Raw genomic sequence first — 27,983 nt, 5'->3', positions numbered from 1 at the left:
AAGTGACAACATGTAGAAGAACAGGACATTTCTGAATGGTTAGTTGATGAATTTATGTAGATTATGTGTAGTTATCTTCTAGTTATTGATTAGCATATTCTGTCATGATAATCTATAAATCGTGTTCAGGGGGTGGGGTTTATGTAAATTTTAGGGTTGGTGATGTCTAGGGCTGTAATCAACCAAAGGAAATCTTGGTCGACTGAAGTCCTGAAATTTTCGACAAAAAATCGACTAAAAATGACGTTAGGAAAAAAAAAGTTAAATTAATTAGCTGCGCACTGTGCGCAGTACTTGGTAGCCTTGTTGTCCGCCTAAATGAATTATAAAAAAACATAGTAGGCTATTTGCAGTATATGAAATCGTTTTTGACCTAATTATTTTGCACTGAAATGAGTCTGACACACGAGTCTGTCGGCTCTGACAGCGTTGCATCACGTGCACCTGCGCAATATCATCGCCTATGATTTCCGAAAATAGTACTGTTGTCAACTAGTGATATCATCACAAGAACTTTTGAGGAATATGCAACATAATTTAGACAATTGTTTTCGGCAAAACTGATGAAACGAACGCGGGAAAACTGATGAAATGAACGCGCCAAAAAATCGACCAATCAGAATTTTGGTCGAGCCAGAACGTATCAACCAACAATCGACTAATCGACTGGGAGATTACAGCCCTAGTGATGTCACTAACCGGGAGGAAGCTCGTGTAGTTCCTACCAGCCGTTTGTTGTAGGCCTAGTCCTTTAAAAGCGATTTCTTTAAAAGCAAATGTCTCCCTTTGCTTTGAACTTTGAGCGTTGTAACTTTGCAGATGTTGTTTATGATCAAACAGCAACATTACACACTAACCACAGATAGAAAAGTGAAATCATAATCAACCACCCCTTTAAAGGAATGGTCATTCTGTCATCATCTACTGGACCTAATGTGCTTCTAAACCTGTATGACTTTCTTTCTTCTGTGGAAAACAAAAGAAGATACTTTGGAGACATTTCTCGTCTCCTTTTATGTTCCACTAAAGAAAGAAATCAGTGCAGTTTCGGACCCACATGCGGCGAGTCAATGATGACAGAATGACAACACAACACACTGATATTTGAAGTGTAATATTGGGCTGGAGAATCTCAATAACCGCTTCACAACCTTCGGGCTGAACATGTGTGTGTTGACCCGTGTATAGATGTTGGAAGCCAGCGCATTACACAGTGTCATATTTTCCATGACCGTGATGTTTGATTATCTGCTTAATCCGTCGCGCCCCTGAAATCAAACGGCCACTGCTTCTGCATCAGACTCAGATATTCAAGACTTGCATTCTCTCTGCTTAATTGTGTTTTATGGCTGGGCTCCAGAGCCATCTGGACTGTGTGTGTGTCTGCAGGCACTCGTACACAGGTCATCACATCAGGGTTTCAGTGATCGCTGCCTCTGGCCTGCAGCCGCTTTTGCAGAGTTGCCCAATTGAAGAAGGCTAGTTTTCTTCAAGTTGGTGAACTGAATGTCCCTCTAAGCCATTGGTTAAAGATTCTTTAGATCTGAGCCTTTTAACTTGGTGCAGTTTATAGCCCTACACATGAGCATGGACACACACTAGATCTGGTTTTATTATGGGGAATACCTGTACTATTGAAGTATTTGATGCTACCCACATGCCTGTATTATTAAGTTGATCTTTCTTGTAATCCGAAACCAAGTGTCCCGCTCGTCATTGTCGTGACTTTAGCCCTTCACCTGTTGAACTGTTTTCTGAGGCTTTTAATAGTGTTGATGAGGATTATTCAGTTTCCTCGTCTTGTCTGAGGAGTTAACTCCATTATTTAATTCTGCCTGCCATAACATTCTGTTGTCCTCTTAGGATTATTTGCGGTGAAGTTGAATGGCAGCACTCGTGCTATAAGACGTGAGTGTAGGAGAGCTGAACGCCAGTGGGAAAGAGAGGCTACAGGTATCTTTTGACATGAAAAGCTTTTTGAAAGAAAGCTTGCTCAAATATCAAAAGACTGTCAAAACTGAAAAGTCTGAGTACTTCTCAGATATTGGCCCCTATCTTGCACCCAGCGCAATTGACTTTGTACACCGACGCATGTATCATTCCTATTCTGCACCCGCGCACAGCGGACTCTTCCCTCCACAGACGCACGTCGGTAAATTAGGGAATGAACTTGCGCTCGCGGGGGCGGTTCAGCGAAAAGAGGAGCGTGTTCCCTTCCGGCGCAAACGGTCCCTGGTGATATTCTGCAGTTTCAGAAAACAACTCCGCCACTGACCAGGAGAAACCCAGTCTAAAGACAGCGGCGCCGCGCGTTAGTCAGATGCTATTTTAAGGGCGCATGCTTGGCCATTATGTAGCGTGTGAACAACACACACACTTTGATTCTCTAATCTAAACAGACACAGCAGTTTTCATTTTTGCAAATCATACATTATTACAAGGAAACATACACACGAGGGAAATCATTGTTGTGTCCGTGAAGATGTGAAAAAATAGGCATAAATCTAGCGACACATTTACCCAAATTATTATCCGCCTGTTTAACCGAAGCTAATGTGTGTGTTTCTCCCATCATCCTCATACAATGTCACTTCTCTGTGTTTTACGGCCCTGACGAGAACGTCGGTCTCCTCGGCTGTGAACCGCTCCTGGCGTGCGCCGGCAAGCCCGCCGTTATAATAGCAATCCGCCGTTATAATAGCAATCCGCCGTTATAATAGCAATCCGCCGTGGAACAAGCGCGCCGGCTCTTAAAGGGAATGTGAGAGGACGCTCTGATTGGTTTATTTCACGTTACGCCCAAACCACACCTATGAGTAATGAAGCGTCTAGACACACACATTTTAGATTTAGAAACTTGCGTTTCGCGCTTGATTCTTGCATTTCAGAGCGTTACAATATTAGGGCCCATTATTTCAAACAACTCGCATACGCCTTATGTTCTTTTCAGTGCTATTAGTTCTGTGAACAGTGTTGAAAACATGGGTGTTATAATGGACAGTGACTTTAATATTACTGGACTCAGTAATGTTGTTCAGCTCCAGTCATTGGAAACAGTGTAAACTTGTGTTCAGTTCAGTCTTAAAATGTGTTAATGCTGGGGACTGAAACATCCAAGACTGAACTGAACACACTAACAGACATTTACAACGACATTTGGTATCGATTTTCTCATGTTAGCCAATGTCAGTATAGTATACACTAATTTCTGCACTTACACCTGGTCTTATTTATTAAGACAAGCACATTACAGACAGAATCAAAAACAGGCAGACAGACGGAGCTTGAAACACGATTTGTAAACATGTTACATGAAATAAATGCATTATTTTTGACAGCCCTAATTTAAATGTACCACCAGGTACAAAAAGTCTTCTTTAGAGCTGAGTAACTCACATACTGCTTTGTACACTCCACAACTAATGTAGGTTAAGAGTGTTTCCCACAGGATTTAGTCAGACTATTGGGGATGGACCTTGTTAATGCATCAATCTGGTGCGCTCCAGCCCTCCAGTCTTTGCATTGACTTTTACCTCAACTTTAAAGTGGATTTAAACCTCTTTTTATATGTGATAGTGTCTCAGTCGCTCCACATCACGTGCGCTTTTCCACCGAAATTAAAAGCTTGAGGTTTTAACAAGAGCGGTGCTTTGGCGGAAAACTTTGCAAGGCATTTACTTTGTATAATAATACAAATTAAATATATAAATGCATATGTGGCACATACACCCTAAAATTCTTAACAAAACACTCCTAACCTGCATCCTGTGTAATGTGGCCTTAAGATAGCGACATGCCAAGGACACGTAGGGCTATTTTCACACACACTCATAGAAAAGCCTTCTTAAGAGGTACTAGAGATTCCCATACCGACTGCATTCCTCAAAACGATCATAAGTTCAGCTAGATTACAGAGAGCATTGGCAGCGGTGGCTCGGGGGTTTTGGGAAGTGCTCCCCGGGCCGGATGGAGAAGTTGCTCTACACTCCCTCCGCCTTCTGATTAAAATGTACACCTGTCGCACACACTGAAACTAGCAGCAGGCGCTGTACGGCCAGCCTGGGTGATGCCCGGCGTCCGGCGGACACGTTCCTCCGCTGGTATATTTAAGCTGCCAGTCACAATGGTTGCAAACTCTGCTAATAATAAAGAACTGAGCTGCTCATGACATCATATGAAGTGAAGCCATCTGATTTCAGTTCGTGAACGTTACAAGCGTTTTTATAACTCAACTCTTTACATTCTTACAACACAAACATCCTAAGCATGTAAATAGTATTTATTGGCCTTCAAATAAGCCTTTTGCAAATGGCAAATTCTTCTTCTGAAATCTGAATACGTTGCACACTTTAACCATAAACACTGCAGTTCATGTCTACATTACTTCAAAATAAATACACAGACATAAAACTAATCAAGTCAAGACTTTTCAGTTTACACTACCTTTGATAAAGTGTAAGGTTTAGTCGCTACGCCTAGAAGGAGCGACCGACCCCTGGTGTGCTGCAATAACCTTATGATATCCGCAACGCATCCTACTGAGATTAATCATATTTATATACAACATAAACTTAATATTACAACATATATCGGCTGGTACTGATATGGTGGCTGATATATGGTGCATCTCTACTGCTGGTCCAGTGTCAGGCCCTGCTGGACTTCCGTAATATTTTGGTTGATAATTAGGGCTGTCAGTTAAACCCATTTTAACAGCGTAATTTTTTTTATCGCGAGATTAACGCATAGCAAACTTTGTAGTTTTTTTTCACATACTTTTGCAACAACTAGTAACGTTATTAAAACTACAACACCACACCGGATCTAGCTAGACCAGACACAAAACAACAGGCACGCCGCACACACTTGTTTGGGCTTGCGATGCGAACCGCCAAAGAGTGGACGAGAAGCGCAGCGCACATCACTGCTCGTATCGCACATCAGATGCGCACTTTCTCAGTTTATGGCCAGCAATAAAAATGCCGAATTGGCGCTGCCAGTGTGTGTACACTCATAGAGAATAATGTGTTCGAATTTTAATTACGCGATGCTGCGCTGTGCTTCTCGTCCGGTGTGCGACCCCCTTTAACGTTACGCTTTGAGTGGATGAATGATGAGCGCGAGACGCCGAAATGGATGCCAATAAGATTCTGAATGGAAAGTGGTAAAAGTATAAAAAGTTGCCAAATGGTTCTATTGACAGGACCAAAGTGATCTGTGTGTTGTGTCGTTGTGAACTGAGCTATCATCGCGGCACGTCCAGTCTGAACACCACTTGATGATCAAGCACGCACACTGCTGATGCGTTTCTACGCCCACTCGTCAACATCAGTAACGTCACCTCGTCAGTATATCTTTCACCCTTTTATTGATGGACAGTGTTACATTGTGTGAGAGATTATTTGCTCCAAGTGAGAATGTTAGTGTGAAATTAAACACAGTATATGCCAATGCTGTTTTTCAATAAAAAGAGCAAGCCGATCCACTTTTCCATGTTGATAAGAGCATTAAAATGAGAAAAAATAATGGGACAAAAAGAAATCAAGAGACATTTAGAATAGATAAAAATGTGTGATTATCGCGAGTTAACTATGACATGAATGTGATTACATATTTTAATCGTTTGACAGTCCTATTTATAATACATAGAGTTATGTTTCAACTAAGTTTAATGGTGCAGCGCATTTAGTAGTGCGTCCGCTGTAACTTTGTGCTCCTTTACATCAAAACTAGGCTAAGTTGTAACTTACACACTTTGGCCTATTCAGTGATCCTTCACATTAAACACCAGGTCTTTGCATGTTAATTTGGCATCATATTTCCCAAACAGAGCTGTGGTGTGAACGCTAGAAAAACAGCTTGAGTGGATCTGATCCCTCAGGCCTCCTTTAGCTCCATAATAATCTTCCCAGCCTTTGATGGCAACCCTGATTCATACTTTGTCCTTGTAATCCAGTCATGTCCAGGGCTAAAATTAACCGTATAATGGCATGCAGTCGGTGTACGGCTAATCTACCCAGCCCTGCCGGCAAACACCCAGGTGTCCATTCAAAGAAGATTAGGAGGGTCACCTGTCCTTCCTTGTGTCTGTCCCACACTTTCATTCTGTCCCATTGAGCGTCCTCATCCTCAACCACTCCCACTATTGTGTCACAACAGATCCGACCTTGAGATGTCTTCTTTCCAGACGCTGTGTGTTTGGGAATGAGATGTTCTGTAATACGCGTGTCTGTCCGGATCTAACACACATGCACGCGTGCAGGAAGATGCATGCCGGGGTGAAACTGGACTCAGATCCTAGATGGACACAACTGCATCCTCAGTCTTTCTGCCGGATCTAGTCCCATATTCAGTGAGTAGAAGCTACAGTGAACAATGGCTGTTATCAGTACTCACCGAGATCGTCTAGTGTTGCTGATCAGATGTGATGTGTGGAGTTGAGGATCTACTACATTAACTAATGCTGTTCGTTGGCAGTCAGGGCTGTGTTCAGGGAACTTGTCTGGAAACCCATTTGGTGGTGCTGGTGGTACTGAAGATGTATAATTCATGTAAAGAAATGCCCTCATAAAAGCCATTTAAAAATGCGAGCCGCAGGTCTAAAGGTCTAAAGACACTTTCTTAAAAGTTGAACTTATTTTAACATGTGTTTTAGAAAGCCTGCATCATGCATGAGATGTGCAAGAGACCGAAGCGCAGCGGTCAAACGCGTCTGTTAGTGCGCTAGTTTACAGTGGAAAACCCAATTCAACAACGGTAGCGCATGGGATGGACAAGCACGCGTGTGAACCGGCCCTAAAAACAAAGTAACAACAATATAACACAACTCACAGATGAGCAGACATGACTTGTTAATAATGCTCACATCTTTTGATCTAATAATAATATTAATATCACATGGACTTTGCAGCTAATGTGCTAGATACAAGATTGCAGGTCTAAATGTTTAGTTTTATTTTTAGTTCAAAACTTAAAAAACTTTTAGTAAAAACATTAGTCAAGTCAAGTCACCTTTATTTATATAGCGCTTTTTACAATACAGATTGTATCAAAGCAGCTTCACAGTGATAACATGAAAATAATACAAAAAACAATTTCATCATCGTCCACCTTTAAGGCAGATCTATAATATTGTTGAATATTAAATGTCCCCAACTAAGCAACATTACTTGCCACTGGTGAAAAAGGCACAAGAAACATCATGTCAAGTATAGCGCTTTATACAATACCAGTTAAAGCAGCTTCACGGTAATAAATGTAAATAATTGTGTTAATGTTGTAGCAGCGCTATAGACTCCTTCTCAGTTAGTAAACATGGTGATGTTTTCTGTGGGCGGAGCTTAGGTGGAGGCGGAGCGATCCCTCTGGCCGCTTCACTAACACTAGTTTGCCAGTTTTGTTAGCTTGTTTTTTTACAATGACTGGAGAAAATCAGATTTGATCTTAATGTGCAAGCTCACTCACTGTCCAGGACCGCGATTGTTATTTGCAAAAGTTAATTTTAACGGACGGAACCGGATTGGCCGACCCGTACACGCTCCCTCAATGATGGACGATCTGACAGGAGTAACGTTAGCGCCGCCTCAGGTGCCTGACTTCTACACCGACCCGATAGAGAAACTGAGCGTTAGAGAAACTGAGTGTATAAATATGTAGATGCCAATAACTATGTGCTGATGCTCACGTACAAGACTTGTGTGGTGCGACCCGGGGTTCTGCGTATCCAGCGCCAAGAAGACGACGATGTAAAGAGTGACATTACAGTGCCATCTTAATCATGAGAATATTTTCTAGAAATAAAGATTCCAGATACAGCATATTCAGTTTTTAACTATGTATTGATTACGCTTTCTTACCAGTTTCTTCAAAAAGTCAAGTCACAATCAATCAAAACAATCATAGATGATTCACAAATAATCACAATCATTTAGAAAACATTATGCGATAAAATGTAAAATTGGAGCCTGTACTCCGTAGATTCTAGAACCCAACAACACAACAAGATGACATTTAATAATAATAATAGTAATTTAAACTCCTTATTATGTAGGCGAATCTGTGCTGGTTTGTATTGGCCGCCTCCAGTTTTCTCTGTTTTGCCTCCAGCTAGCGGCGTGACGTAGGCTAACTGTGGCGTAACTGTGACGTCGGCGCTAAAGGGGTCTATAGACGAATCCGGCGAAACTACCGGAAGTAAGCGGGCGCCATAACTGAGCTGTTGCTGGGTAGCGTTGCGCCATTGCCTCCTATTGGTTTAGTTGCAACTTGCGTCCACTGGAATAAACAGCCCGTGATTTACGACTGTCACTAACGTGTAACTTTTATAATGTCGAGTGGGAAAACATGTTCCGTTATCAATTGTTTCAATGGCGGCGGTAAAATTTCAATTTGGAAGAGTAAACGTTGTGAGTTACATAAAATATAATAAATATGTAATATAGTGCTCAGCAAAATCTCCTCTCTAGCTATTTTTTTCTATTCAATTAACATGCTATGGTCATTAAATGGCTTTCCTGAGCTAAATGTAACGTAATGTGACACTGTTCTGCTGTTATATTGACCTCTTTCCATGTTTAAAAACACTAATTTGTCGATATTATGTATACTTTCTAGCTGTACCTTACCCTTGCCTTTTGCAATGTGAAAATGAGATAAATAATGGACACAAATGAAAAACAGGAATTCGTTTATTTGATGTCATTCATTTATTTATTATTGCCAAATGGACAGATCTTTTTATAGTTTCGTTAGCTAACGTTAGCCTAGATAACATAGTTATTGCCAAACTATTTTCATAAATAATCTGTAAGATCGTTTGTACCTTCATCTGTGACTGGAGGCCACTGTCTAACATCATCAACCCAACAAGTCATTCTGCCTGGCTGTAGCTGTCATCGAGGGTGCGTTATCACGGAGGTTTGTTTACATACCGGTAACAGCTCAGTAATGGCGTCGCCACAAGATGGCAGCCTACACAGAACGCTCGTCGGATTCGTCTATAGGAGACGTGTCATAGCTCACCTCAGTTTGGGTTCTTTTATCCTCGTATGATGTCAGTGCAGTCAAATCGATAATATTTCTCAATATTACATTACTTGTGTGTGAATTTTATTTAACTAAATAAAGGAAATATCTCTTCACTTGCGCTTTTGTTTGCAGGCGCTCTCTGTTTTAGTTCCCAATTCACTACTGGATGCGAATCAGGTAACCAGCATCACCAAAGTGTGTGCTGAATATTTCCTGACTCAGTGCAGTCGTGTAGACTTGGTCAGGTCTGGGGCCACTGTACCAGCTCACAGGTGTGTGTGAGCAGTGCTTGGCATATAGGGGATTGAGTCTGTACAGCATCAAATCTCCACTGCTGTGTGTTGCTAAAAAGGTGTATAGTGTGTGTCTGGTGTCTATAAAGCTCTACAAACATCCCGGTAACACTTTACAATAAGGTTCATTTATTAAACATTATTTAATGTATTAACTAACATGAACAATACATTTGTTACAGTATTTATTAATCTTTGTTAATGTTAGTTAATATGAATACAGCTGTTCATTGTTTGTTCATGTTAGTTCACAGTGCATTAACTCATGTTAACAAGATTCTAATAATGAATTAGTAAATGTTGAAATTAACATTAACAAAGATGAATAAATGCTGTATAAGTGCAGTTCATTATTAGTTAACGTTAACTAATGTAGTTAACTAATGTTAACTAACGAACCTTATTGTAATGTGTTACCAACATCCCTTTTAAACAAACCAGGGTTCGTACAAGGTTTACTTGAATTTGACTTTTTGAAATTGAAGTCCTGGAAAACCCTTAATAAACAGACATATTTACTAAGAGGTACTTGAAAAGTGCTTTTCTTATTTAAAAACAATATATATGAAATTGATTTTTTTCAGAAAAAATACAAACACAATCTTTTCAAGCTAGGTTAACACTGCAGTCCGTCTGATAAACCCCCATCAGACCGTTCCTGGATATGAAGTATGCCAACATTATAATATGAAATATTATTTATTGAGCAATAATAGCCATTATAAACGTTGTATTTAATATATATATTATTAAATACGTTATAAATTGTATTTTGGATACCATATATCTGTAATTTGTGTTTAAAAAATCCTAAAGATATTGTTTGATAAGTGCAATCTCTTATTGTAGTCCTTGAAAACCAAAAAAGTAGGGCTTGAAAAGTCCTTGAAAGTCCTGGAGTTTCTTTTTACAGTATCTGTACGACTACGAACCCTGACAAACAAACAAAAGTAGTTTACCTCTTTTCATTTGAGCAAAAATAACGGATGTATTGCATCAGTGAGCAGTGTTCACCGCTGTGCTTTACCAATTGCGCTTGACTTGTTTAGACTTATTCAGGCAAACACATTAAAAGTTAATAGTAAAAATTGAATATGGAAAGCAATAAAATGATTAAATTTCCACAAAGATAAATGCATCATCATGAGCTCAAGATGGATGGGGTGAAATCTGGGACGGTCGTTGTGCAGCTTATAGCCTACTAGTTTTGTCTAGGTCTAATAATCTCTTAATTAGGGTATACTTGACCTTTGTGCTTTTATATTAATGAAATGTTTTGCGCATTTAAAAGAATTGTGCACAGCCCCTGAAACGTCCGGTTTGGGCTAATAAAGCAGAAGATGAGCGTTCAGTGAAGAGTCCTGAAATAGGCACTAAAGCTGAGCTTGTGTAGTGATGCAGAGACCAGTGATGTAAGCAGATCTCCTTCACTGCGGGACAGCCCACACTCGAGCACGGCGAGTCTTAAGAGCAGATTAATGTTGTTTGTGAGTCTCTGTCCAAACCACATTCGGCAGATGAGCCTTGACCATGAAAGTTCCCTTGTACTGAACAAAAAAAGAGTTTTGTTTTGTTGTGAGTATATAAAGAGAGAGTTCACCCAAAGTAAACATTCTGAGTGAATTATAATTTGACATGTTGAACTGCGGGTTTGGGAAGTTTCCAGCCATGTTTACAAGCCTAATCTTTGTGAGTTTACTGAATTGTAGAGAGCATGTGATTGGACGGAAAATCTGATGTCATCTGTGTTGGTGGAGGAGAGGGACGTACATTTCGAATCACATCTTCTGAATTTTGTCTTTGTTTAGGAGCACACTAGTGTGGGATTACAAATGTAAGAATATGTTTAAGATCTGCTGATCCTATATCCTTACGTCACATCCAGGGCCTGAAATTAACAATTGGCGGGTAACACTGTCATCTACCTGCCACATTAACCAATGAGAATTGAGTGATTCATTAGGGTTTTTTGCCACTGTTGTAACGAAGTCCGCCATTTCGTGGGTTTTTGCTAAAAATGTGGCAACACATTACTGGGGTAAAGAGTCCAGCTGAGACCAACAACCTACAAAAAGATGAGGAGGATGAGTCAAAGAAAAGGAAAAGAAGATGTTCTAATACAAAGTGGACAATGGGTGACAACGGCAAGGTTCGTGAGTGGCTGATTTATGACTAGCCTGGAAATCCAGACCTAAATGTGAAAGATTAATGGTCTGGTGTCGATTAATGAAAAGCGGCCAGCTCGAGGGGCGGCACCAAGCATGCGTTTGAAAATCTGCAATTGGCCTATGGCTAAGCCACGCCCCCTCCACTCACTCGGCCACGCCCCCTCCACTCACTCGGCCACGCCCCCTCCACTCACTCGGACACGGTCCTCATTCGGCTACGGGCGCTATGGCCGCGGTCACAGTAGGAGACACTGCACAGGAGGCAATTGATGATTTCTGGAGACAGAAAGATTATATATCATCTCAAAGTCACCAAAAAGGCCTTAACTATGCATTGGAGGGTTATATTAATAATTGTATTGTTGAGAAGGTCGATGAAAAGCTTCAGCTCCAGGCAAAAATGTACAGGTCAGTGTAAATGTGATAAACCACAAAAACAAAAAAAAACACAAAGTTCCCCAGTTGTTTTGGTAGAAATTTGTCTTAAATGTTGTGCTTCAATATGTAATTAGTGGTTCATGAGCAAAGTAAATATGTACAGGTCTAAGTTGCATACGTTTCCAGGACAAGCCTTTTTACCATCTATACCGAGAGTAGCCTAACGTTACCTCTCCGCTTGTGTTGTGCTACAGTATTTACATGAGTCATTCAGCACAAAATTGCTAACATTTGTTATCTCGGTTATTTACAGATACGTTAATGAAGCTAAGTGACATGATGTACAACGCAGCTAGAAGCTAACGTTACCGTTTTCTAATCCTAGGCTAACGTTACGTAAGAGATGTTAAAGATAACGTTCAAATACGTTGTTGACTTTCCTCAGAACAGACGTTGACATCCTTGTTTAGTTTATCCAGGTTTAGTTGGTGTTGTGGTCTCCCGCATAACTTAATCCAGAGCAGACACTGATCTCGGCTGAGACGTGGCTTGGGAAAGGGTCATAAACACACACCGTCGCCCAGCCTCTCGGGATACCTGTGTCGGAGTTGATGTGCCCCATGCACACCGTTTGACCATTTTAAACTTAAAATGACAAGAAAAAACATGTAAAAACGAATGAAAACTGACTAACTGCAATGCACTTCAATGGACGTGGAAGCAGAGAATGTCCGAGTTTATTGGTTAGCTGTGATTGGCTCATTGCTTTTGGGGGCGTGGCTTAGCCATAAGGTCAATTGGCTAACACTACGACCAATCACAACAACACACGGCGTGACGCATCACTAAGCCCCATGCGCTAAGCTACCAGCGGAGTATAGTGGGAAGTTCAGATCATTTTACTGACTCAGATCTTTGAATCTCGTTCAAAATGAACACATTTTTTTTCGAGTAATTTCGTTAATTTTCAGCAGAATATAATTACAATGTCATGTTAAATAGCCCAACACATCTAGTACTGAGGAAAATGTTGATTAGATTTGAAAAGTTGGGTCCAACTTAAGTCCAGGCTATTGCAGTGTTAATCTCCTCCTGATCCACGGCGATCTTGCTTCTACAACTTCACATTTATCACGTCTACTCTGTTCCCGCCTCTCGTGTCTGTCCTCGGGCTCGAGCTTGAGCGGAGCTAACTGGTAGATTATACTCTTGCCGTATCCGGTCGGCAAAACTTCTTGCAAAGGAACGATTCGAGCGCCGTCTTCTGTTCCTCTTTTAGAGAAAAGGCAAGTCTAACTCGTTCATTGTAGCGGCCAAAGCCGTTTAAAACAACTGGTGTTCATCCACAGCCATCTTGCAATGTTTACTAATGACTAATGTCATCTCGCCTCTGGCCTGCCTATATCAGATAACCCGATGTGATTGGTGCAGCTCAAATAGAGGGGCATATTAATGAGCATCATTACTCGACACCAGAGTAACTCGCTGAGCAAACTCAGCTTCCCGGGTAATTTATGACAGCAGTACAGAACTAATGTGCAGTGACTGTCGTGTGTACGGCTCAGAGACAGCTAAAGCATCCTTTTGTAATCGGGACTGAACACTTACAATTAGTTTAACTGTCGTCCCCCTCAATCCAAGACTTTGACCCTAGCCCACTAAGCCCAGCGGTTGAGATGTGGCGTGCCGGCGGCGTACGGTCAAGGAGACCGGACCTCATGCAGAGGTGGAGGAATCTGCTCGACTCACATTAGCAGTCTGTGACACCGGAATCAATCAATACAAATATTTAAAAAAATTATATTCTAAGAGTTAAATAACTTGACAGCACTTAAATGTGTACTATTACAAGTTAAAGAACAATTCCTGTTTTTCACCTTTATGAGGCACAAAAACAAAAAACTGGCTGGTAAAAAGTCTCTGTGGCAGGTGACTGTTACCGTTACCTTCAGGCCCTGGTAACATCACTTGAAAATCTAACGTGAAATACATTGTATGGCATTCAATAACATCATGTGCTCGTGTTTTTGAGCCTTGCCATTGAAAATATACAAACATAAGAAGACCCGAAGGAGAACTCGATTCAACACTCGTGCTGCGTGAGAACACACATCTGCAGTGAATGCTGAACTGATTTCTCTTTCACGTCTTCTTGCGCTTGAACGCACGTATTGGAGAGTATCCTCGGAAACATAGTCAGTTATGTCTTAAGTGAACATAAAGGACTATTTTAAGTATGTAGCCTAAGCGTATGTGGTCTGAAGCGCACAGTGTCTGAATCCACTGTTGCTAGTTTAACGACGGGAACGGCGTATGGTCTAAAGCTGTTGTCTCTATTCTCTTAACCCTTGTGTGGTGTTCGGGTCTGAGACCTGTTTTCAATTTTTTATTAAAAGAAAAATGATCCGATTAATTATTTTTTCAAACTCAGACTCATAGGCCTTGGCTAATTTTCTGTGAAGAATATATCAGAACACTCTGACACCATTATGACTTAAAGTTTGCTGAGAAGTACCTCCCACTGAAGCATGTGGTGTGTGACTCTATCCATCGCAGACTGGTGGGAATGGCCTTGGGCGGCAGCATGGCCAGAGCATTATGGGTATTGAAGTTTTCCTACCTTTTTGGAAAAGGGAAGACAACACCCTTCTCTAGTCAGGTTTTTTCTCTCTCTTTTCTATAACATAGGAAGCCAGGTTTTACTGAAAGCCATTTTGCCAGCGGTGAAGTCCCTTCATGTCATATTAAGCGTCTCTAGCAAGTGCAAGAAAAGTGTCCTCCACTTCCAGAATGAAACAGCAGTGACAGTGGGAACTGTCCAGCAGGGTTTTATCGCAAATGCCTGGAGTGCATGTTTGGGTTCAGCCGGGTCGAGGATCGTCTAACTTGCCTTAGTTCAGCAGGGATTCAGGAATGAAGCAGTCGATGGCCTTCTGAGACATCAGGCTCATGCCATTCAAAGGCATTCATGTGTCTGTGTAATGAGAGCTGAACGTGTGTGCTGCGGCATGTTGGGTAACTGGAGGATCAGATTGGACACATTGTAGGAGATGGATGCCGCTCTGTGTTTGTCTATGCGCTGATGGGACTCAGGCTAATGTAATAAAGGCAGATGCCAGCTGTGTTTGTAGGGCTGCACGGCATGCTGGGAAACGCTCTCAAGGTGCAGTAATGGAGGGTTATAAACCTCTGTTGTTTTCTCTTCAGCTGGCTGACTGGTGTGCGGTTTGATTCATATTCAAACAATTTAGGCAGTTCTCTGTCTATTAAAAGATTAGATAAGTAGTTAGATAAGATAAGAAGTAGTGATCGATTAATATATCAGCCTTTTTTTTTAACTTGTTAAATCGCAACATCTTTTTTATTTTGATATATTGCACAGCCCTACTATAGTAGGATTACAGAATCAAGAAGTTGTCATCTAAAGTATGAATCTGTTTATTTTTCAGAATTGTTTTAAGTTCAATCAGTTTTTTTTCATATAATTTAGTTTTTTAAATGGCTTATTTCTAATTTTGTAAATATAATGTAAAATAATGTGTAAAATAATAGTGTGTTATTGCTACATTTAAATGAAATAGTGTGATATCATATCATATTGGCCATCAAAAAAATCTATATCAGTCGACTGCTAAACAGAAGGTTTTCGAGCACATTTAATCTTGCACAGGAACCAGTGAGGTTCAAGCTGGTTCCGTTCACCATGTTTGATTCTGCCAGCATGTTTGGCACAGTCTTTACTTTGCTCTCTCTCTCCCCCAGAAGGCCGCGTGGAGGACTGCTCCGAGCGCTCCGGAGGCGGGGTCTGTCGGCAGGCGTGTCAGCGGGCTGGCTCCTCCCCCTCCCGGCGGCAGCCTGCGCTCTCAGCCGCCCCCTTGCACCCCCCGCTCGCCAGGCCTGCGCGCCCGAGCCCATGCCCCCAGCTCAAACGCCATGTGTGTCCCGCACACGATGGAGGCGGGCAAGCACAGCGCCAGCCAGGGGCCGGGCAGCCGCGATGGGGTTCCCCTGGAGCCCTTCATACACCAGGTGGGCGGCCACACCAGCATGATGCGTTATGATGACCACACCGTCTGCAAGCCACTCATCGCCCGTGAGCAGCGGTTTTACGAGTCCCTGCCGCCGGAGATGAAGGAGTTCACACCGGAGTACAAAGGTAAGATGGAGGATTTGTGCACAATGCACTCTTCTTAGATTGAGTGTTTTTATTAGGGCTGGGCGATAAAACGGTATCGGTATGTATCGACGGTACACCATTGTCGGTAACTACATAAAAAATGTTCGATATAGCGTTCGATATTTCCATTCAAATGCGCGCTGGCGCGACCACCACAACGTTGCCCAACATCAAATGGCAAGCGGTATGAAACCACGCTATTATTGTGCGCTTCACGGGCCGTTATCAGTTCGGAGCATTATCAGTGCAGCGCGAGCCGATCTGGATCAAGCGACACTGTTACTACACACACAGCACTGAGAGATCCAGTAAAGAAAGCTTTGACGTCTTCGCCACTGAAGTAACAACATCGCTGTGAGATCTGGTGAGAAGCATTCACATTCCTCCGTTATTACCGGATCAAACAGCGCTGACACATTGTGCCGTGAATGAACTAGTTATAGGCTTTAAGTCCACAGATCTGCAGCATTCACCGTGGATTTACTGTAGTAACACTCACTGTAAGGTAACCATGGAAGTGTGGTAGGAATAGTACAATTATTTCATCATATCTTTTTCCAGCACTTCAAAAATCAAATATTACAGGGAACTACACTGCGACCAAAATGGTCGCATATGCGACCTTTTGAAATGCCATTGCGACCCTAATTTTTAATGGGTCGCAAATGTATCACTGATTATTTTTGTACCTACCTTATGTTTTAGGCAATAGGCTATGCTTTGATTTACTATGAGCATTTATTAAAACAGAAATTTGTATTTTAAGAATACGTTTTATAACGTGCTCTGAGCATTCAACACAAAGTTGGCTTCAGCCCCGCGACTTATAAATTAATCGGGTTGATGTGCGCGTTTATATGGCACACGTTTCCCGCTGTTCGCGCATAACTATTCTCCTCTATTGGTTCTTTATTTGTTTTAAACAGCAGACGTAATATTAATCCGTCTCTGGTCATAATTTGGAGACAATGAGCATTGAACCGTTTTGCCGTGCTGCTTATATTTATCACGCAGTAAAAATGCCCCTCCCCGTGGCCAAAACCAGTCGTCTGTGGATGAGAATCCAAAACAATTAGTGGGACGTTGTCCTGGTTCACTTCACAGGCGCTGAGTGAAATGAGAATTTTAGAATGACGGGAAACTCATTTATATGACTCGTTCCGCGCGTCATACGTCATTGTACATGTGCAGTCCTTTCAGTTTCGGTTTTCAATCCGATCAAGTGTTGACATGTTCTCTCGATCACATTACAAAAGGAATAAACCACCCCTTTCAATCCGATCGAAATTGCATTCGGATCGAGCTCAATCCGATCGATTAAGGTGTTTACATTAAGATTTTTTTAGTCCGATTGAGCCGTCAATCCGATTATAAGTGTCCACGTAAACGTAGCTTCATGTAAATTGAAGCTTCACAATGACAGTATGAAGCACGCGAAATGTATAGACATGTACATATCCTGTGACGCAGCAGCACTCGCCACTGCATTTCGGCGTCAAGCAAACCGAGCAAGTGAGGAATCTGAATTGATAATTAAGTTCAATGTAGCTTATAATATAGCCTTATTATATTTCACTTAATTGTGAAGTGGACATGCATTGTTTTTTTTGTATCTTTAATACCGAATAGTCAATAGCTGCTGAAAATCTATTATTATATTATTTTATGGATTATATTTATTTTAAGAGTTCAGGAGTCTGCCCATCTGTGCCAACCATAGCATGTTGAAATCCAAAAGAAATTAATTTTGCACATTATTGTGTGCTGTATTTTCTATTGCAGTAAATCTATCCCAAACAATGTTAAAGAAAACAAGGCGGCATGTGGTTTAAAAGATGGCAAGTAAAATAAAAAGCACATCTGTATGCAATACAGTTTCATTATTGTTCATTATTATCCAGAGCGGCTTACTATAAATAATTTGTGCGACCAAATCATGTTTTGCGCCAGTAACTGAAAAAGTTAGTAGCGCAAGTGCCACCAGTGGAAAAGGTTAGTGTAGTTCCCTGTATTATCATATTTAAATGTTATTTTTAATGTGATGACCAAAACATTATGTTCATCCTTCAAAGATTACCCCCATTTATAAAACTAAGTTCTCTTACGTAGAGTTCTCTCCTACTGCGTCGAAGACGCTTCGGGAAAGATATTTCTTTTTCGAGATTGAAGCCTAAAAATTAATCTTTAATTTTGTAAATATTGTAAAACGCTTTTCTGTAGCATACAACCTTAGGCGGAGCAAATCACGCGCCCATTGGCTGCTCCGCCAGAAAAGCACAGCCTATGCGAGGCCAGTGACGCTGACCAATGAGGGCGCTTCGCGCCCTTCCGCGTCATCTCCCGCCGAAACGGGCGTGGTCTAGGCCTATAAATTCAAGCATAGCTGTCTCCCACTCTGATTTTCTATTCTTCACGAAGCAACACGCATCGTAGGAGGACTGGATTCGAGCCGCCACAGCCGTTTGGAACAAGCACCTCAGCAGGACGAGCCCTTTATCTGAAGCCGCCGCCTTCAGCCGCCGTTCCCTGCTGCGCTTCTCCGGCGTGGAATATCCTTTCACTTTGTGTGTGTTTTGTGTGTGTGTTCGCCTACTGCGTCACACACGGCTGTCATCACAGCGCTGGCGAAACACCCTGCAAATGGCGAAATCCTTCCGCAGCGGCCATATAGTGAGATCAAGAGATTTCAGAAAATGCTAGGCCTCATGGCCTCAGCCTCAACAGTACCACAACTGGGCCTGCTGCGCATGCGCCCACTGCAGTTCTGGCTGAGAGTGCGCGTACCGCGCCGAGCATGGGTTCACGGTCGCTATCGCCTCAAGGTCAATCAGGAATGCATTTCAGCCCTGACACCATGGAGAGCGTCAGACTGGTACCGGTCAGGTGTAAGCCTGGGGACTTCCTCGAGCCTGAAAGTGGTGTCCACGGACGCGTCCACCTCGGGCTGGGGAGCGCTGCTCGACGGCAGACCGTTCTTTGGCCAGTGGGCAGAACGAGTCGAACTACCGCACATAAACTGCCTGGAAATGATGGCGGTGGACTTTACGCTGAGGCGTTTTTGTCCCCAGATAAAAGGGCACCACGTCCTGGTCCGTTCGGACAACATGTCGGTAGTAGCCTACATAAACCGCCAGGGTGGCGTGAGATCCCGGAACCTCTTCAGGTTGACGGAAGGCATACTGGTATGGGCCCAGCACAACCTGCGCTCGCTGAGAGCAATGCATGTGCCGGGCCACCTGAACGTAGGCCCAGACAGACTCTCACGGAACAACGTTCCTACAGGAGAGTGGTCCCTACACACACAGACAGTGCGTCTGCTGTGGAAAACGTTCGGCAGAGCGGAAATAGACCTGTTTGCAAACCAGGAAAACGCTCACTGCCCGGAATTCTTTTCGAAGAGTGCGAACGCGCTGGCCAGTGTCTGGCCCCGCCGTCCGCTCTATGCTTTTCCTCCTGTCTCACTCCTGCCTCAGGTGCTGGAGCGTATCAGGGAAAGCGGATGCTCAGTGCTACTTGTCGCTCCATACTGGACGAATCAACCTTGGTTCCCAGTTTTGATGCGACTGAAGAGTACTGCCCCGTGGCCGATTCCAGTGAGGAGAGACCTCCTCTCGCAGGCCAAGGGCTCGATTTTGCATCCTCGCCCGGATCTCTGGTCCCTACACGTGTGGGCCATAAACGGGTACCCCCTAACCTCCCAAAGGGAGTGTTAGACATGATCGAACAGGCTAGGGCCCCGTCTACTAGACGGCTCTACGCTTCCAAATGGTCGGTGTTCTCTGGTTGGTGTTCAGACCAAGGTCTGTCACCACTTCAGTGCGGGGAAACGGAGATTCTCTCCTTCCTGCAAGAGCTATTGGATAAGGGGAGAACCCCATCCACGCTCAAAGTCTATGTGGCAGCCATATCAGCGTTCGTTAATCCAACGCTCGGCCATTCACTGGGCAGAAACGACCTGGTGGTCCGTTTCCTTAGAGGAGCCAGGAGGTTAAATCCTCCAAGGCCTCCTTCAGTCCCCGTTTGGGACCTTTCTACGGTGTTGAACGCTATGAAAGGGGCCCCTTTCGAGCCTATTCACTCAGTTGACATGAAGCACCTGTCTTTCAAGACCGTGTTTCTTTTGGCTCTCGCTTCAGTGAAGCGTGTGGGGGATTTGCAAGCGCTCTCAGTTAGAGCCTCTTGCATGGAGTTCGGGCCCAACGACTCTGTAGTCGTGTTGAAACCGAAGCATGGGTACGTACCTAAGTCCCTCAACACACCGTTCAGGGCTCAGGTCATCTCCCTGTCGGCTCTGCCGGCCTCTGAGGACGGAAATAGCTCCCTTTGCCCGGTCAGGGCATTAAGAGCTTATGTGTCCCGCTCCGCTGTTTTTCGACAGTCGGAGCAGCTCTTTGTTTCGTTCAGTGGGCGCTCTAAAGGGCAAGCTGCGACGAAACAGAGTCTATCTCGATGGGTAGTGGACGCCATTGCGCTAGCCTACGCATTTAGAGGTTTGGAATGCCCTCTGGGCATTAGAGCACATTCTATGAGAGGCATGGCCTCTTCGTGGGCTTGGTATAGCGGAATCTCGTTACAAGATATATGTATGGCGGCAGGCTGGGCCTCCCCGTCTACATTTATAAGGTTCTATAACCTAGAGGTTCCTGCGTTGCAGGCTAAACTGCTCTCGGTCTAGAAGACTATGTATAATTGTAGCTGCGGCCCAGGTCACTCCAATGTTTTAAGCATCACTCACTGACAATGTGTCCCATGAGCATGCTATTACCCCTCATATATATCTAGTATCATATATATGTTATTATGCCCTTAGAGGCACTACTATAAGGGGATGATGCTAATTTTTAGCCGCTCTCCCTATACATTCTTGGTGTAGGCGCTTGTATACCAGGACGTGCGCGCCCGTGGGTGTCTGTGTCGGTCCAAGAGCACGCACGGCGTGTTACAGGGGTTCCCGTAGCGTCTTCGACGCAGTAGGAGAGAACTCTACGTAAGAGAACGTACTCGGTTACTGACGTAACCTCGGTTCTCTCTAGGAGAGGGAACGAGTACTGCGTCTCAGGCCGTGCGTGCCCACGCTGCGTCGCTTCAGTGACGAAAATCAGAGTGGGAGACAGCTATGCTTGTATTTATAGGCCTAGACCACGCCCGTTTCGGCGGGAGATGACGCGGAAGGGCGCGAAGCGCCCTCATTGGACAGCGTCACTGGCCTCGCATAGGCTGTGCTTTTCTGGCGGAGCAGCCAATGGGCGCGCGATTTGCTCCGCCTAAGGTTGTATGCTACAGAAAAGCGTTTTACAATATTTACAAAATTAAGGATTAATTTTTAGGCTTCAATCTCGAAAAAGAAATATCTTTCCCGAAGCGTCTTCGACGCAGTACTCGTTCCCTCTCCTAGAGAGAACCGAGGTTACGTCAGTAACCGAGTACGTTTCAAGATGTAGAAAAACTCACACTTATTTAAAAATAATTAAATAATTGTATTTTTTTTTTTTTAAGGAAATTTCTTTGGCATTTACACCGCTACTGATGACAGACGTTGATCACCTCAACGTTCGCCTTGACTGTTCTGTGTTTACACTTTTACACTGCACACATTTTGTAACATTTTAAGTTCATTAATTTCTTTAACGCTTACTTTTTTATCTTAATATAAGACATAAAGAAGATATTTTTGTGTACATTTTATTTTTGACTGCTGAAACTAATAGAATTTGTTGTTTGCCTTAATGTGGATGAATAAAATAAAAAAACAGTGGTTTAAAGGTTGTGTAGGTAAGAATTGTCTAAATAACTTTTTTTCAAATTGGCTTAAACTGTCTTTATATACCAATACATAATTAAAATGTAAGTACTTTGAAAAAGAGAGTATAAAAATTGAGTGACTCTAGTGTATTTAATCTTCAAAAAACACAGCTCATTAATTCCTACCGGGACGAAACAAGTGATTGGTTTGCGCGACTGTCACTCTCCGTCGCCATGACTACCGCCGCTATTACTGGCTTTGCCCACGTGCGAGCAGTCGCACGTGAAACATTATATCGTGATCATTTTTTTTTGCTATATCGCACAGCCCTATTTTATATGCTTGGTTTTAGTGAACTGTTTTAATAGCACACTGAAGCACAACATGATAAATTCCACAAATTCATGCACTTCAAAGCACCTCCGCTTATGGTGTCATAATGTTTTTTTCCGAAATGAACAAAATTTAAATAATAATATATTAAAGCTGATAAATACTGGATTATTTCCTCCAGCTGAGACACTTCAGATGCGCACTGTTCAACATGACTTATCTGCTTGTAATTTGATTGGAATCACTTTAAAGGGAAAATACGGTTCAGTGCAACATGTGCAGCGCAAGTCTGTCATAGAGACTACATACAATTATAATGAGAACATCATTATTGGGACATGGATTTTAATGCTGAGACTTTTGTTTTTGTAATCAGGCTCTCAAAAATAATTGTAAAAAATCTGGATTTAGATTTATCTGCCAATATATCGGTTATCAGCTTTCGAATATAAAGAATTATCAGTTATCGTATTTCATATCTGTGCATCCCTAAATGCTTTATATTTATTTGTGAATCTCAATCTATTTATTTGGACTAATGCAACATTTAGAGCCCCATACCAGCCATTAAGATCTATTATGAGCCACTAGAACATCTGGGCTGTGTGGATGCTGGAGCTGGGTTGGCCATATGGGTTCTGTAGCTGAACAGTTGAGTAGTGTGAGTGCAGCCTAACTTTGGTTTTGCTGTTTCACAGAGCCGAGATATGCTGTTGTTGTGATGTTAGCTCTAGTTTTGACTGCCGTCGTTCGTCTGGAGGTGTTGTGCTGCTGACTGTCAACCAGCTCTGGCTTCTTTATACCCCTGTATAAATGTACTTTATACTATGTACTTCAAAGTCCCTTTAAGACAAGTAATGTCACTCGGCGGCCGTCTTTGAAACACCTCTCAGGCAAATGCAGCTTCTAATTCTCCAAAACTGTTTGCCAAGCTTACGATTAAATTTCATATTTGAATTCACCAATGAAATCTGACAACAACCGTCTCATATATTATTTTTCTAAACACTCGAATCATGACAGAAAACAACACTTTTCAGGCTGGATCAGGCTAATGCGCAGGGAGTGCGCGTCTGACTGCTTCTAGCGGCGATGCAGTGATGCGATGACTTGACAAATCGCCAATCGCCTCTTATTTAGAAGTCGGGACTTATTATAGAGCGTTGCATTTTCCCCCATTCACAACAATACGAGTGACGCGTCTTGTGTTATTCTGTAGTCTTTGAGTTTAGTATAACTAAATGTATTTGAGGCCCACTATAAATTGGTATACAGTTTAAGTCTGTTAAAGTGGAACAACTCATTTTGCTGTCCAAAAGCAGCGCTGAAGTTCACCTAAAGTTGTGTTTAATATACTTGTTTGTGCTAAAGTGGAACTATTCCAAGTATACTTAACTTAAGTACACTTTAAATATGATTGTATTTAAGTTTTGAAATGCAGAATTCACTCAGGATAAACTTCAAATGTATTTTGGTGACATTACTATTGCAATTAAATTACACTGTAAACACATTCATTTACACTGATTTTAAAACACATTGCAATGGTATTCCGAGTAAACTTGATGTGTGCGACTGGCATCATTATAGTGTGCTTCAAATAGGCTACAATAAAGAAATCTTTATAAATAATGGTACAGCTTTAGAAAATGTACTTAAAAAGTGTTCAGCTAAAGTACAGCAAAACCGTGTGACACTTTAAATATCTTGCACTTTAGTTGATCTTCAGCACTATTTCTGGATTACTAAAGTACATTATGTACAAAATTAGTTGACCAATTTAGCAGACTTGAAGTATATCAGTATAGGATACCAACAGTACAATTGCAGGGTATTCACATCAAGTACATAATGTAAACGTATTAGTATTTTTAAATGCATTTTAGTATTTTATTTTTCACACGGGTACTGTATGTTCATTTTTTGTTCTTGTTGTTGAATATTAAATGTCTCCAACTAAGCAAGCCAAAAGCCAAGGCGACACCAAGCATGCAGCTTCTGCTCGGATAAAGAGACTCCACTCTTGCGTTGTGTGTCTGGGGGACTGCATCTTTAAACCGTCACACTTCTCATTTCCTGTTTGTCATCCGTATGTGTCACACACAGCTCCGTGACTCCGTCTCTGTTCCCACATGCTCAGTGTCACAGCTGTCTGCTGGCGTACAGAACCTGCTCGGAGACGGGATGTGAACTGTTCTTAATATCATAATATTTGAGTTGCTCTGATGAAAGCAGGGGCGGTGAAGTGTGATGTTATGACATCCAGTGTCATGTCAGAGGAAGGCCAGAGCCTAACCTGGCTAGAGTTGTGTGCAGTCTTTCTTCTCCAGCTTTAAGAGGTCCTCTCTGACCACGTCCTCCTCTCTGGCCCATGCGCAATCGCCTTTCGCAGAAACTTCTGCAGATTCCACACCCAAGGTTTAAACAGTTCTTTATGTAAAATGTGTTTGCAGGATGGCAGACGAAGATAAAGAATAAAGTTTCAGTGTGAAGTTAAAGAAGAGTAATGCAGATAATACTCTACTTACTAAATGTAAGGTAGACCGAACACTGAAGGACTGTGAGGGAAGAACTTAACTCTGTATGGTATATGCATTATGTTCTAACCATGAAATATTTTTTCAAATAAGTTTTTATTACATAAAATAGCTTAGCTTATATCATACAAAAATCTACTTATTGCAATACTGCAACACAATGGAAAAAGAAGTATTTTTTGTATAAAATTATGCTTTTTTTCTGTTTAATTGCACATTTCTTTTAGAAATTGATAGATTTATATACTTGGAACACATGCAAACCAAAAATAAGTAGATCCCTATCATTTAATCCATATATTACTGCAATTCCACTGTGGTACAGCGTTGCCATATGGAAACATTTTCTCAATACAGTAAAGCTAGACAAGTTAGACAAAGCTGATTTGTGAATACAAATATCTAATTTACTTATCAAAGATGCTGCAAAAAATCCCCCCTGAGAAGAGATGTTTAGAAATGAGGTTACTAGAGCATCTTCTGGAGCTCCTCAACGGGTGTCTTCAGTGCGAGGGTGATCGAGGGAAAGACAGTTCTGGAGGGACATTCAAATGTCATGTGACTTAAAAACAGCACATCATTGGCTACCTTAAGGCCTGCCCTTTTCATTTCAAAAGTGCAATATATGGTCTTTTTTTTTATGAATAACTAGAAATGAATTGTACCATAAAGGGTTAAGTAGTGACTCAAACAAGATAATTAATGACATGCACCTGAACAGAATGAACTAATAACAGTAACCATAGAAATAAAGGAGTGGCGGGAAAAAAAATCAAACAAAGGAACACATGATGTGAATGAACAAACTAAAAGTCCATTATAACTAACTGAACACAACTGTCAAGTCATCTTCATTTATATAGCGCTTGTAACAATGTAGATTGTTTCAAAGCTGCTTTACAGAGATAAACGTATAATTTAAGTTAACAGATTGTTTTGGCTTTATAGCGGTTCTTGAATAATGTTACTTTCCAGCTAAAGTTAGTTTTGATTGATTCACTTCCGTCGAAAGGATCATTAGTTATTAAATTTGTTACTTTCTTTCGAATTCGTTACTTTCTAACTAACTATTCGTTAGTTACTTTCACTCGCTCCTACGAGTCTACATCCCTACCAGAAGCCTGCGATCGGTCAATGAGCGACGGCTCGTGGTACCATCACAGAGAGCCACAAAATCACTCTCCAGAACATTCTCATTCACGGTTCCTTGCTGGTGGAATGATCTCCCTACCCTCGTCCGGAATGCAGAATCCCTGACCACATTCAAAAGACAACTGAAAACTCATCTCTTCCGTGAGCACTTGACATAAAAAAATAAAAAAACCCTCTCCTTTACCCTCCCTTGTTTTGGCTTAAGCTACTCTGAGCAATGCCAGAACTTTGTATTTTGAGCACTTCTTGCGTTATTTTTGCCTCTTCACGATGACTTGCTTGCTGTAGTCCTCAGTTGTAAGTCGCTTTGGATAAAAGCGTCTGCTAAATGACTAAATGTAAATGTAAATGTAAATTAGGAGACGCTAAGACGACACCGTTCTCTCTACACACACTTTAAACGCGAACCTGTGAGAAACGCTGAATGGCGCTCACGTGCGCATCAAGAATTAATTCTATAGTTATGTGCGTTTGAATATATGTGCGCAATGTTTGTAATTCTCTACAAACCAAGCCTAAATAAACTACTTGTCCTGCCTATAAAATTCTGTATCAAATTTATTTTATTTTATCACTACGGGGTAGATACGCAAATTTTCCTCAATGCTTTATCTGTAGAGTGGTAAAGGGATCCTCCATAGGGATAGGCTAGTTGGCACTTCAGTGCTGCGTTGTCATCGGGTCCAGGCGAAGGTCCTTCATCAGATCTGGATACGGCCTAATCTATGCAGAGGGCCCTATCTTTCACCCAGCGCAATTGACTTTGTACACCGACGCATGTATCATTCCTATTTTGCACCCGCGCACAGCGGACTCTTCCCTCCACAGACGCACGTCGGTAAATTAGGGAATGAACTTGCGCTCTCGGGGGCGGTTCGGCGCAAAGAGGAGCGTGTTCCGGCGCAAACGTTCCCTGGTGCTATTTTCCAGTTTTAGAAAGCAATTGCGCCACTGACCAGGAAAAAAACAGTCTAAAGACAGTGGCGCGTTGCGCGTTAGTGATATGGTATTTTAAGGGCGCGTGCTTGGCCATTATGTAGTGTGTTAACGCGCATCCACTTTGATTCTCTAATATAAACAGACGCAGCAGTTTTCATTTTTGCAAATCATACATTATTACAAGGAAAAATATTAACACACGAGGGAAATCATTGTTGTGTCCATGAAGATGTGAAAAAGATCTATCTAGATAAAAAAAAAAAATTTCTAAAATAGGCTACACATTTACCCAAATTATACGCCTGTTTAACCGAAGCTAATTTGTGTGGTTTCTCCCATCATCCCCAATGTCACTTCTCTGTGTTTTACGGTCCTGACGAGAACGTCGGCCTCCTCGGCTGTGAACTGCTCCGCCGTTATAATAGCGATCCGCCGTGGAACAAGCGCGCCGGCTCTTAAAGGGAATGTGAGAGGACGCTCTGATTGGTTTATTTCACGTTACGCCCAAACCACAGCTATGAATAAAGAAGCTACTTCAGACTAACCCCTTTTAGATTTGCGCCAGGCGCAAGAGTCGTTTATCCCGCCGGGAAAATAGCAACAGCGCCGGGATCCGCCCACAAAGTTACTTGCGCTTTGCGCTTTGACACTTGCGTTTCAGATCGTTAAAATAGGGCCCTGAGTTATAGAAGTCTATAATGCATTATGTGAATGCTAGGTCAAAGAGATGTGTCTTTAATCTAGCTTTGAACTGACAGAGTGTGTCTGCTTCCCGGACAATGGTAGGAAGACTGTTCCAAAGTTTTGGTGCTAAATAGGAAAAGGATCTACCGCCAGCAGTCGATTTTGATATTCTAGGTATTATTAACTGGCCGGAATTTTGAGATCGCAGTAGACGTGAAGGACTATAATGCGTTAAGAGCTCGCTCAAGTACTGCGGAGCTAAACCCTTTAGTGCTTTGTAAGTGATCAGCAATATTTTAAAATGTATATGATGTTTAATAGGCAGCCAATGCAGTGTTGACAGAACGGGGCTAATATGGTCATACTTCCTGGTTCTGGTAAGAACTCGAGCTGCTGCGTTTTGGACCAGCTGTAGTTTGTTTATTAAGCGTGCAGGGCAACCACCCAGTAGAGCATTACAGTAATCTAGCCTTGAGGTCATAAACGCATGAACTAATTGTTCTGCATTATTCATTGAGAGCATATGACGTAATTTAGATATATTTTTAAGAT

At 42.1% G+C, this 27,983-nt stretch overlaps 1 protein-coding gene across 2 annotated transcripts in view; it reads left to right on the top strand.

The window, feature by feature from the left end:
• ip6k1 (inositol hexakisphosphate kinase 1) overlaps positions 1 to 27,983 on the top strand; it is a 69,012-nt gene that overhangs the window by 7,445 nt on the left and 33,584 nt on the right. The window contains exons 2-3 of one of the 2 annotated variants that reach the window (XM_079593621.1): positions 6,160 to 6,352; positions 15,629 to 16,022. In XM_079593621.1, coding sequence (XP_079449747.1) covers positions 6,302 to 6,352; positions 15,629 to 16,022 — 445 coding nt within the window. In that variant the 5' untranslated portion in view covers positions 6,160 to 6,301. The remainder of the gene's footprint in view (positions 1 to 6,159; positions 6,353 to 15,628; positions 16,023 to 27,983) is intronic. The other variant, XM_079593622.1, reaches the window with a different exon arrangement.

Source organism: Phoxinus phoxinus (assembly GCF_949152265.1).
Source record: "Phoxinus phoxinus genome assembly, chromosome: 20".
NCBI classification, from domain to species: Eukaryota; Metazoa; Chordata; class Actinopteri; order Cypriniformes; family Leuciscidae; genus Phoxinus; species Phoxinus phoxinus.
The sequence above is the reverse complement of the archived record's forward strand: the minus strand, read 5'-3'. Positions and strand labels throughout refer to the sequence as shown.